Below are 14,098 nucleotides of genomic sequence, written 5' to 3'. Positions count from 1 at the left end.
CACTCCAAGGCATGAGGCAATGTTCTAATCTAAACAGAAGAGACTGTACCTTTCTAGTCTTCAATACAGATTAAGATTATTTTATTTTTTGAAGAGATGTTTGCATAAATAAGACCTCTTGTTCTCATTGTTATATTTAAGACATCATTTTCTATTAGTTGGTTATGGTGATGTTCCACCTTTTAACTGCATCAATTTGTCTAGTGGCTGTAAGTGTTCCTAATAATTCCAGGGTTGTTCTACAGTGGCTTGACAGATGATCACTTAATGATCCCTTAGATCAGTTACCAGTTATACCGGCCTGCTCAGAGTGTGATTTATGCTCAGAAAGAGGTAATCAAGGTGAATACAAAACCAAAGTAAATGTGAAACAATCTTATTACGGAATGTCGGCTACCATGATCTCAACACAGTTTAACAGGCAATATTGCAGATCGATAACCCCTCAAATCAAGGGAGGAGCAAACTGTTTTTCTACTGTTTGTCATAACTACTTGGCTAATCAAAATCTAACTTTCATTTTCACGGTTTGTTTCACACACTGTTTTGTTTTCCAGACATCTCACATACTGTACAAAAAAGGAAAGAGCTGACAACAACATTTCAAGATGTGAGAAATTATATGGTAAAATTAAGTCAACATTAAATGTTTTTAATGTGTGGGATTTTGACTGCAAATTTAAGGTTTAATATTTATTTACACTTACTGTATGTCTAGCTAGCAGGATCTGTAAAGGCCACTTCAGTGCAAAATACGTGCACAATCCAAATGTACAGGTGGGTCACTTCATGATAAAGTGACTTCCATATAATGCATTCAGAGTTAAACAGACAAAAGTCTTTTAAATACATTTTTGTGCACTCTGAATTTAATTACAGATTAAATCTTAAAATCTAAGTAGTGTTTTAACGTGAAAGTAAAGTTAAAGAGTTAAAATAAATGGAAATTAATTAAATTGGAAACTAAAGTTAATACAATTAATGTAGTCTTTCTCAAGAATGTATGTTATCTTTCACATGACTCATTTAAAAGAACTGTAAGTATAAAAGCAAAACTTATCCCTATTTGGGGATTTTTCAAGCAGCTATTAGCTTGTGGAGCACAATACAACATATCTGAGGACAGCTCCAGGACAATAAACAAACTGTGAGTATAGGTTAGAACTTCAGCACTAAACCTGCATTGCAGAGGTAAATTACCCCTGGGGAAAAAAAGATCTGTTGCTTGAGATTTATAAAAGGGTAATTCCAGGTCATCTAGTTTCTATCCACAGGGTTTTTAACTTGCCTGTGTTTAGTGTAGTGAAAGAAAGAGGTTAAGTATGGAACAAGACCAGATAGATACTGTATATTGTATATGTGTGGCTGGGTAATTTACTGTGTCTTGCAAAGATGTTCAACCCCTTCTAATGATGTCTGATTCTATTCAACTACAAATGATATAATTTAATGATATGATATATATTCAGTTTTAAGTTAATATTTTAAGTACCCCCATTTTCCTTTTTCCCTTTGAAACTTGAAAAGCTGGCTTCCTCTCAAACACTTACAGTATTGAACTATGAATACTTTCCAGAGGTTTTGTTTCCAGCACAATACAATGCTTGCAAGTCATCTTGACACACATTACAAGTGAATAACACACCTCCCAAAGCTTGGTTGGAAAAACTGACAAATCCGTAATATCCATCAAAAATATCTCATAGTACTCTGTTGTTAATAATAATAAGAAGAATAAGAATAATAGTTTTTTGGCCTTTGAGAGTTGGGACCAGGTTACTGTCAACATATCACTTATCAAATACAAAAACACTAGCACACAAAATCACCAATTTAATAACAGATATACGAGAAGATGATGAAACACACAAGCTGATGAGTATTACTGACCTTCATCATGTATTGTAGTCAGAATTCTGTGCAAAACTGAAATACATGTACAGTACCATGCTATTTTATCTAACTCCATAACCAGTGACCTAAAACGGCTATGAAATCCACAAGTCCAGTAATACACTAAAGGTAATTTGTTTATACTAATGTGGGGATCTGTTTTATTGCAATAACTCTTTTGCTTGCAGAAACTAGGGCAATCTGAGCTTCTGCATCTCCCTGAATCACATGGCTGGTCCTGTCACGCAGCTTTGTAAAGACATGAATATGAAAGTGCAGATCTCTGAAGCTGTTAGAAATGTTGAACAGCCAATGTGAAGGCCTCTAACTAAACAGTATTAACCTGTTTACATAAAACCCAAAACCCCCAGGGGGAAATACTATTCTAGGGATTTAATTCAAGTAACGAGTAAATATTTTAAAATATTAGCCTACATCTTGCAATTAACAAGAAACAAGACCATGAAAGACACGTGTAAGAAAGAAATAGCATTTGACTAAAGCATAAACATCCACCCATCAATTTGGACAGTTGTTGAGGTGAGGAACACAAGAAAATGTCAAGTAAAGACAGAAATGCATCTAAATACCTAAAGAAAAAAAGCTGATATACTGTACTGTAATGGGCACAAACGTATACTACAATGGGGAGTCAAAACAATTCACCACATTGCTGTACTTATATCCTACAGCTTTATGATAGTACAGTACAGATCTTCAAAGCAATCAATGAAATGCTCTGTGAAAATGAAAACATGCAGATGAAATGTTGCTGTGGTATGAATCTTTCAGCTGCTCACCTGCTTAGCTTTGTTTCACTAACACATTCACTCAAGTGCTAAGATTTCAACTACACTGCAAATTGTCCATTTGAAATGCTTTATAATCTAGACAAACCATACGCATCATCAAAATGAACAGGTCTCTGATAGAGCACATACTATCTTTAATGCGATTTCCCTTCTCACTGATGATACCACATTAATAATTTAGTTTGTTCCAAAATACCACAATCAATAGAACACTTTTATTCAAGTACAGAAACTAAATGACTTCGCTAAAGGCGATGGCCTTAAGAAGCTATGGGTTTCTGAAGCAGACATAAATAAAATATGGGACGCACTTACCCTTTGAAACAGTGGGCAATCAAAATAAAAAAGGCAATTTAAGACAAGAAAGTCATAGCACTGACTTTCAGGGATCATTTACCTGAACCCCTAGTGATGCAAATTCCATCACTTCTTTGTTGTATTAAATTACAAACCTTTTTACTATGTTGTTTAATTTCTTGCAAGAACACAACCTGGTTTGTACAGACTAACACCTCGGGTATTTTAACTGTTGTACAATATCTTTCTAAAGTCCCTTTTGAACACTACTGTACATAAGAAGTGCACACACTCTGCACATAAGAAGTTGATCAACATTATGGAGACACAAGGAAATCTTACTGAGGTATACCTCACAGAAGAGTAGTCCGCTGAATTATACAAATATTTATTAGTTTAGGTGGGTAGCTGTGTCAGCATGTGTAGGCTGTAATAGGTTTATTCCATGCTGAAAAGAGAACAAAGAAAACACGTTTTGGCTGAACGTAAAATCTTGAAAGACCACCCAACTCACTAGTAATAACTACAAAATCACTAAGGTGTAATAGTCTCTAAGAGCTGTTTGTTCCTGTTGTCACTACAGTATATAACGGAGCAGTGGCTCTGTGGCTAAGGATCTGCGCCTGCGGCCGGAAGCTGGCAGAGGAATCCTACTCCATTGGGCCCCTGAGCAAGGCCCTTAACCCCAACTGCTCCAGGGGCGCTGTACAATGGCTGACCCTGCGCTCTGACCCCAAGCTTCTCTCCCTGTCTGTGTGTGTCTCTGTGTCTCATGGAGAGCAAGCTGGGGTATGCGAAAAGATGAATTCCTAATGCAAGAAATTGTAAAGGGCTAATGGTGTTATGTTATGATTTTAAAGTGAGAGACCCAGGAAGGCTGGTGCTAGATTATCAGCCTGTTCTTTTTCTTTCCGATGTAAGCGATTACAAGTTGTCTCTAGGTGAAATACATATTTCATCCTGCTGAAAAGAATATTTGAAAGAGTGTCTTGTTTGATTTCTGGTGATATTAAACAAGTTTAAGGTTTAGCAAACATCCTAACTGAAAACTGATCAGACAAAACAATTGGTGCCCGTGGTGCTTAGTAAAGAACAGGTCACCCTGTTTTGTCAATAATAGATTGATAGTAGTTTTGTATTTTTAATTAAAAAGACAATCAGCAAAAGGTCAGTTTAAAGGGGTGGTTATGTAACAAAAACTTCTAAAAAGCACTTATCCCTAAAAGTAATATACAGTACATGGGAGTCAAAGCAGCAACTGACTCTATTACAATATCTGTACTGTAATAAAATAAAATAAAAAAGGCAAATAAAAAATGAAATGTTATGTCAAAATACCAAGAACATCAACAACAGATGTACAGTAATTCAGTTGTTTCCCATCTACATTTTAATTTGGGGTTTTTATGTGTGTTTACACATAATCAGTATTACACTGGAAGCATTATTAGTCCTACCAAACACTATAAGGTATCAGGGAAGTGTATCACTGTCAAAGCTTTTAATCAATATTTTTAGAAACGCATTGCTCCAGTCTTCTTTCAAAGACATTTGCTATTTCCTAATCTCAAACAAATCTAACCCAAAACACATGTAAAGCTTTACTATTTCTCTTTAAAAGGTCACTTTTACAACAACAGCAACAACAACAGCAATAATGATAATAAATATATTTAATACAATTTAATTGAAGAAAAAAAAATATTAAAAAACAAACCGTGAAAAGTAATCTGCTATCTACAGAAGATAAAGGTTACATAAATTATGTTGGATAATGATCATTGGTATTTGTGGGAGAAGATGAACAGCATATTTATTTACAAGTGATAATTTAATTTCTTAACATACTGATATTGGTAGAAATGCAGGAATGTAATATATGGTTACAGTTCTTAAAGTATTTTAATCTAATTTGTCTTGTGATGTATCTATTTAAGTAAACAAAAATAAAAAGGTTAAAAGGGAAGTGTGTAAAAATAAAAACAAACTGCTTCTATTGACTCTAACGCACACTGAAGGCTGGAGTGTATTTTTCTGTTCCCCCCACCCCGCCCCCATCTAAAAGACACTGGATGCCCTCTGCTGGAGGACAGATGCAAGCTAAAATACACAGAACACCTTAATTTACAGTTTCCTGCACTCCCTGTGAAATTACCAGGAGCTTTCCAACAATCCTGAAGTGCTGATCACTTTCTCAGAGTTGATTACATGTATTGAAGTGCTATATTTGGAGCATATTTCTAAGTCATACTGCATTACAACAAACCCATATAAAAGTTCCAAATTCTATAAGTTACATAAGCAAGTGGTAGAAAAGAAATGGGACTTTTTTAATCACATTTCACCATCTGTTTACCACTTTAGATATGGGGATGTCAAAGTAAAGAAATAATACTTGTTTTAGGTGACAGTTTTAGAATTTCAGTCAGGGGAAATTATGTAAACTTCGTCTATTGTATAATACTGCTTTTGCATTGCGTTTCATGTCATTCTTAATAAAATACTCATACAGTTCAGTTCAATTTTGTTGCACTAAGCCTTTCAGACAAGACACTTTGAAGTAATCAATAACTGTTTCATATTTACTGTACTTACCCTTGTTTTTTGTTTTACACTTCACATTCTCTAAACATTCCAAGCATCTACATTCTATTAGAGCATTCAGGTTTTGAATAATACAGTATATTAATTTTAACAAGTGTGTATACTGTACATTATTTTGTAATTTCACAAATTGGGACACAGTGCATTCAGAGGATAAAAGGAGCCTGACATGACACACATTTGAGTGACACACATACCTATACTGTAATTTCAACCTGTTGAAAACCCTGTTCAGAAAGAGATCAAAAGCTTCTGAAAAAGTAGTAGTCAAAAAGATAATTTTACTGTATACAGTAGTAGTTAATAAGGTAAGTATACTATATGTGGGTACCACATCACAGTACAGTCAAAAGTGTTTTTGTAATACATTAATTAGAAATGACTAAACTAGTCACTGAGCAAGTCAGTAGTAGAAACAAATGCTTATACAGTATATTATATATCAAATGCTTGATATAATTTTTAGGTCATTCATACAAGGGACTGGATGAGATACTGTACAAAGATAAAGTTTCAAATTACTACCATTTAATTATGCATACTAGCCTATGTGTTAATGTAAGATTAAGTGGTTATGAAAATACTGTTTTACCAAATTGTCCCCACTCTTTAACATCTGAAGGGAGCATTTTAATTGTGTTCAATTGTTGACAACAGCATGCAATAAAACTCTGTGAACTGGAATCAATATACCAGGGACAAAATAGAGCTTCTGTTTTGTAATATCACATTCGAATCAAGCCATGCATAACAATGTCAAGATTCACACAATGATAAAATTCAAAATTAAATTTTTAAAGAAATTAATTCAGCTAAAGTCCTTTTTTTATATCAAAGTATATATACTTATGAAATATAATAAAATCTAGTTTCCATTACAAATCTCTTTCTATGACAAGACATACTGACAATCCTAATACCATAATATAAGCATGCTGCTTATAAAGCATTTAGTTAGATTAACCATGACATTTTAATTGATTGTTATTATTAAAGAAGTCTTTATGAAGTGTTCTGAATGGCATGTAATTCTGAAACACCGAGGCTGGTGTCACAGACAATATTCTAAATGAATTACATTAAATCGTAATAAATTCTCCTAACCGCAAAAGAAAGTCTAATCTGATTAATTTATGCAGCCTCAGGTTTCTTTCTTGGTAGCCACCATCCACAAGCAAGAAGGTACATATTTCATGGAAGCTATTACCAGTGCAATTATTTCACTGTGGCAGCAAGAAACCATTCGAATCGAAAGTTATTTAATTGCAGCCTTTATACAGCGATACTCAAAGTGTGTTGGTAATGTGAGCAGACAAGTTAAATCTAAATTTGGTCCGTTAAAATTCACTGCTAAATGTCCACCAACACTTTTGAGTCTGGGCCATGTAAAGGCAGAGATTAGGATTTTGCATTTTTGCCTGCCATGAGAAATCAATGATTTCTACCACTAGTTAACATTATTGTGCGTGTTGTATTATTAGAATAGGACATTTCCATTTTCATACAGACTTTGTTAGTTATTTTCTGTTACTTTTCACTTGATCAACATTATTTATTCTGGCAGGAGTTTTATGAATGTGGCAAAAAAGCATTACAGTGTTCTAATGGAACAATACTGGGATACCATCTATTTTTGTGAATAACCACCTTAGTTGTAATGTATTTTTTTCATGCTGAGGAAACGTGTTTTATTAATGTGTCTGCTCTGTGTAAAAGTACAGGGGTTGTGAGCCTGAAAAACAGCAGACAGGCAAAAAAAAGGTTTTTGAAATAATGCACAATACACAGATACATCAGCTGGAAAAACACTAGCTGCTTCAGTAGCTTCTCTCCAAAATTTGAAGGATCACCTCTAAGTGATCATTTTGGAATCTGTTTTCATTTGACTTTATTGGTTTTCATACATAAAATTAGAACAGCAATGACACAACAAATCATTATAAAGTATTTGATGAGTTAGAAATTAAACACAGTACTAAAATGCAAATAACATACTGTACCGAAGTGCTTTCTATCTTTCTCTTGGGACCTGGTAACAAACATGCCCCTTGGTCAGATTATTTGCCATCGTGTATTTGGGTTTCACTGCTATACTGATGATACCCAGATCTATTTGCAGACCAAATCAGATATTACACTTTATAGGTGTCTTTATACAGTAGGCGACATTAAGATATGCATGTGTAACAGGGCTCAAGTATGCAACCAGTTACAAAAATCATAAACCTCCAGACTTTCAAATAAAACTGTGCCAATACTGAGACTATGTTCATTGGCTTCCAACACACTTTCATAAAATTGGAAAATCTGGTGTTGTTGGCAGCGGTGAATTCAATTACAAACCTTCTAATAATGTCCCTTTTTAATATCAAATACCTTTGAACCTGTGGTATCATATGCTCTGTTAACACACTAGCTCTGCTTATCTGACACTAAAGTATGGATATATACCTTTATTTATTCAAGACTATACTGCTGTAATGTCTTATTTATGCCCTAAAAAGGGAAATAGAGAAAGATTTCATGTGAATCCTTTTTAAATGGAAACAGGTTCCCTCTTTGCCTCTGAAAGTTTTTTGTGTTTAGATTATTGGGGAAGAATTCCATATTGTTCTCTGTGTGCAGAAAATGAGGATCCAAAAGTCATTTTATTTATATTGCATCACTTAAACAAACTCAGAGTTGAACTTTTTTTCAAGGAGAAGACATTTTGGGACAATTGACTCAATGACCAGGTGTTTTTATTGGGTCATTAACCACTCATAAAAGAGCTGTGGCTATCCTTTCAAACGTCTCACTTTGAATTCAGTGTTGGGAGCCTGGATTCAGTCAAAATCAAAGTCAAAATGAAAACCGAAAAGCTTTCTGTCAAAGAAGGGCAGGTAATTCAATTTTGAAGCTAAGAGAATAACTCATCCACAACCACAGTACCTAAATGAATCATAATTTATAGAAGAAAGAAAATATGTATAATTGCTAAATCCATCAAAATCACATCAACCAGATCAGATAAGTAGATGATGACAGAAAAATTATTGGAGCTGTCAAACAAAAACATTGAGCTACTGTGCTGCCCATCCATGGTCAAAAAAGTAGCAAATATTAAATTTTAATCTCCAGACCTAAATCCACATGAGCACGCACTTTACGTGGGAGAATTTTACATGGAATGTACTGTAAGCAATGATTAACCTACACACAGATCTAGTGATTACTGTCAATATGAAATTATAAACTGGTACAACAATTGTTTAAAGAATCAAAGAGGAAAAATAATAGTTATTTCAGTGAAAACAAAAAAGAGTAACTCATTAATTGTTTTGTTGTCCTTGAATTTTGAAAATGTATTTTGACTGCTGTGTGGCCTCAAAAAGAATACTACATCCAACAGTAAATTGGGAAAGATAAAGATAACTGTGTTTTAGCATTTTACTGAAACTCAGTATCATGCCTTAAAATTTAAATTGTGTCTAAGAATCTAATCATTGGCATTAGCATAGACAGTATCTAGTAGCAGGTTTTCATGATTTCCCAACAAGCACTAAAACAGAAAATACATTACAGGGACACAGTCACTGTGGAAGTGGTGAAGATATATCTTAAATGTACTTTATTGACATTTTTATTGAATAAAATGTGTTACTGTTGTTTAAGGCAAACACAGTGCCCTTTTAAACCCTCCAATCACAAAGTTAAAGTGTCTCTTTTTCATTATACTTTGTTGAAGGCCTATTCATAATTTTCCTAACAATAAGAAAACCACTTGGAAAAAAAAATGATGAAGAAATGAATGGGGTAAAAAGCAACCAACCTGTTTCTGATCCTGCAGTTGACTCTGGATCCAGCGTTCTCTTCTTCTCTGCTTCCTCCTTAGGCTCTTCAATCGGTTCCTCTCTTTTTTGCTTAACCTTCGCTCTGCCACTAGAGATGTCGAAGGTCCAGATAGTAGCAGATTGCCTGCTGACATAGCCTGTTCTTCCTCAACATCCTCTTCCTCTGTGCTGCTCTGAGAAGGCATCCTCCTTCTCACTGAGGAAATGCGGCTGGCATTGTGGTTCCCTGGCAGCAAGGTAGACTCTCTGAGATTGTCACCCCTAGCCGACATGGCTACAGGATCATGTTGAGATGGAACACTTGTTTCACAATCGACATATGAACTCTGCAAATTTTGCAAAACAGGTTCTGGTGTTGTTCCAGTAGCTAGCTGCAAGCCTGCACAGAAGCTGCTAGCCGGCACGACCCCATGCAACCTGCCGGACTGTGCAGGATCACCTGTGTGTGTTTTAAGAAGATTAGAGAAGCTGGTAGAAATGCCCATTCCACATTTGTTGCTATAATCCAAACTGTGAGCTTTCCTATGTGAAGCTTTCAGAATGTGTGGTGTGCTCACTGGACATGGCACAGAAGAAAAGACTTTTGAATGAATGGCTTTGACGTTGCCTTCTTGTGATCTTGCCTCAAGGCAAAGGGCTTCAGCAATTCGTCCAGGCTCATTACTGGCGTTAGCACCACGTGAAAAGCTTGTGCTGCTGGGCTCAGTTTGGCTGGCTTCCATTCCTTGCTGTGCTACTTGGGACCGTAGTGATCCGTGGCCAGGATGAGTCGCTCTTGTTCTTGCTGGTCTTGAAATTGGCAAGGAGTGTTTTGACTCATAATCAACCCGGCTTTTGCAAAGATGAACAGTCACATCCAGACCACAAGGACATTTGGCACTGCCGACAAAGTTAAAGCCCCCTAAACGAGCCCCACAATACAGGCAGTTCAGCTTCCCAATTGTCCACTGCGCCTATAGAAAAGAACAAGACAACAAAGCATTCATTGTCAAAAAATGAGGCGAAACACCCAGATCAAGTCTTTTTTTTCCAATGAACATGGTCAGCTCTTTCAGTTTTTATGTACAAACCTGGTTCATCAGCAAGGTAACTATTTTACCACAGGAAAGAAGACAAAGGAGAAGCCAAATAAAATGATACTGTCAATGTAATACAGTATCTTGTTACTAGATGGTACTATACTGTATATACTCTTCTGAAGTTGAAAAGAACATTAACTTCTTAATAAAAACCTTTTAAACCTCTTGATAGACAGCATTGATAGTTAACAGTAGAAAGAAAGTTAAATTTGGTATGACTACAAATTTTTAAATACAGTATGATTAACAAATCCAATTTAATCACATGCAATATTACCATTATTGATATTACCTCATTATATTAATCTTAATAAAGCAGCTAAAGTTTTCAGTAAAAGCAGAGTTGCTATAATCTCTTCCAGAAAAATATTGACTATACTGTAGCTTTTCTAGTGTCAGAATACTAAACTTGGCAGAGGAGAATTTCCTCAAACCTCATTCCTTTTACTCTACCAACCAAAACCCACCTGATGTTTTTTTTTTCCTAAAGAGGAAGGATTATAACAGCAAAATCTAAAAATATTTTCATTTTCAAAAATAAACTACTGTTATTTTAATCAGATTATTCAATCATATTGTTTTAAATAGCTTCACCTCTCCAGCTTTTCATTTTAACTTGGTTAAAATATGTGGGCTCATATTATACAGTACTGTATGTCAAGGTTGTACTATAGCAAACTGTGATTTATGGTTAGTGCAAGGATAATTACAGGCTGGTAACAGCATAAGCCCGGAACAATTAGAAATGGTTTAGCAGTCTTTACTCTAGCAGGAAGAAAAAGCAGTACCATCTGAACAATGCCTGCCAGGACTTTCTGAAGTTCAAGGCATCCTACAAAGAGTTAACGCTCTTCAAATATTCAGCTCACCTTCCCTCTCAAACACACATACAGTACAACAGAGTTAATTTTGTTCACTGCTGACACAAGCTGACACAAGATCGAGATCATTCCATACACAATCCCAAATCCCAAATACAGACTGTGTCTTATGTGACTAACAAAGACCTTTCAACACACTGAAATTTGTTGCCAATTCCAAGGTTCTGTAAAATATTACATATATATAAAATCAAGCACAATCTTATGAAATTATAAATCCTATGGTTTGGGGTGATGTGCATAAATATAATGAAAGTAGATTCTGTTTTCAAAACAGGAGAAATTTATAGAATTCCACTTGCTTTTGTGAGACTAGGCCATTTGGTTCACACTGAAAAAAGCATTTAATTTCATTCAAAAAAGTAAATAGTCATCAGACATAACACAAATACACTAAATATCAAGAGAGTCTGACATTTGGCAGTTCCTTTCCTAATACTTACTCATTGGCAATCTTATTGTTGGCCAATATATCTTGATTGGGAGGTATAAAATTAAACATAAACTTATGGAACTCCTTAAGGGGTTAAGGCTGAAAAAAAAAACATGTGATGCCATAATTATGAAACAGATACCATTCTTCTTTTTATTTCTGGTTTGATATTGTGATCCTACCAATATTTCTAAAAAAGAGAAGGTCCAAACCAAAAAGTGACATAACAAATTTGTATATAGTTATTTGTGATTTATAAAAGGAAGATATTATATTTCCTTTAAATCCCAGGATCACACCATTACCTATGGATTTCTTCAATGTGCCCGTTTACAGAGCTTTGTTGGTGGTAGAATGGTAGCAATAACTGATGCTTTACGAGCGGCAGTTATGCAGTCAAAATAAAAAAAAGCAAAGACAGCGGAAATTACACATTTTTCAAACCTTAAGATATTCATAGTGTTTAAGAGATCCACCACTTCATATTCTGATAGATCCTTATTGTACTTGGTCTATGAGAAATCCAATTATGTTTGGCAATATCCTGACTGATATCATAAACACATTAAATTATATTTTGGTTTAATATATATTTAAATTATATTATATAAACTTTATAAGAACTCCAAGCAGGATATTATCAAAATTATCACTGAAACTTTTTTCAACATTGCAACTTTTTAGAAAAAACAAATAGGGTGTTCAGTATGTAGTTATGACTTAAAACCACAACACCATGGGCTAAGAGGACAAAAACTTTCATCATCAAAACTTTCATGTACTATAACTGCACTTAAACAGAAACCTCTCAACTCTGAGTCATACCTTCTAGTATAAAATCCTGCATAAAATGAATGTATGATCAAATGTAAAACTAATACACGTTTTGTAGTGGCTCAGCTAAATAACCTGAGATAATCTGAAGGAGACTGTGTATTTACTTTTGATAAAGGGAATATTTTTCTTAATTAAAGTGATATGTTCTAGAGAACTAAACTTAAGTCTGATGGGAACTATGTGTAGAATTTACACATACTGTAACAAACAGATGTAATGGTAGATGGTGGTAGTTAGCACAGCTGCCTTGCAGTGTTGTGACCTTGGGTTCAATTCCTGGGGTATTATCTGCAGTTTGTATGTTCTCCCTGTATACAATAAGTGTGGTTTTCCTCCAAGGGCTCCAGTTCCTTCCAATGCTCAAAGCCATACTTGTAGGTTATCTGGCTTCTGGGAAAACTTGACCGAGGTGTGAGTGCGTGTGTTTGTGTCTGTGTGTTCCCTACAATGGACTGACCTTCTATCCAAGGAGTACTCAGCCTTGAACATGTTGCTTGCTGAGATAGATTCTGGCTCCCCTACAACCCTGAACTGAATGAAGTACAGAGTGCAATAATAATAATAATAATAAAAACTGTAATTTGACCAGTGCTTTGTTCCGTTTATACAGTACAGTAGGTTCAATATAGTGACGCAAGTGAAGTTCCTTACTCAAAGGTATAGCAACAGTGCCCTACATGGGATTTGATTCGACAAACGTTCCAGCTGTTCACAAGTGACCAACATAACAGATCAAAGATTACAAACAGAATACACATACAGTATGACACAAAGAGAGACAAGACACCGGTTCCATATGTTTTGTTCTTCTTCACTGAAATCCTTGTACTACTAAAAATTAGAAAAAAAATAGGAATAGTCATTCATGTTTCATTTTAGTGAAGAAAATATTTCTTAAGTGTTTGTTTGACATCACTATTTTTACTACACACCCACCCACTGTGGAATCGTCAGCTATTTAGGATTGGGCTTCCCGGCAACAACTCCGGTTCCAATATAGGAAGAATGAGGATCTGCAGACATTCCCCACCAAAATGCCCATCAGTCAGTTTCTTGCAATGTTGCAAGCTCAGCAGTGCCTTCCAGGGCAGTCAGCAATAACTACAGGAGCGGCACATCTCTCACTGTCATCACTGCAAGGCTGCCTGTACTCAACAAGTCAAGTTGCAAGAGTCACTGCTTTGCTAAAACACTCGTGTGACAAAGGCAGCACTCAATTAACCACTGCAACTTGAGGAATCCCAGTCACAGTCACAGTACACAGTACCCTGGCTCAAATGAGTGAAGTCTATACAGTCTTAAAATGGGAAAAGGGCAGATAAGGGGAAGATATTTTTATTGTTCCTTTCACATTGCTTGCCAAAAAAAAAGATAATGTTTATAAAATTAACCAAGAATACCTAAGCATTTGAAGTTCATATTCTAGTTA

General features: G+C 35.2%; 1 protein-coding gene across 2 annotated transcripts in view; it reads right to left on the bottom strand.

Annotated features, from left to right (window-relative positions):
* The window catches only part of rnf180a (ring finger protein 180a), a 38,207-nt gene that overhangs the window by 18,892 nt on the left and 5,217 nt on the right, over positions 1–14,098 (bottom strand). For both annotated transcript variants that reach the window (XM_006626911.3, XM_015366279.2), the window contains one exon: positions 9,418–10,392. In XM_006626911.3, the coding sequence (XP_006626974.2) occupies positions 9,418–10,392 (975 nt within the window). The remainder of the gene's footprint in view (positions 1–9,417; positions 10,393–14,098) is intronic.

Source organism: Lepisosteus oculatus, chromosome 3, assembly GCF_040954835.1.
Source record: "Lepisosteus oculatus isolate fLepOcu1 chromosome 3, fLepOcu1.hap2, whole genome shotgun sequence".
Lineage (NCBI taxonomy): Eukaryota > Metazoa > Chordata > Actinopteri > Semionotiformes > Lepisosteidae > Lepisosteus > Lepisosteus oculatus.
This window is presented reverse-complemented; position numbering and strand designations above follow the sequence as displayed.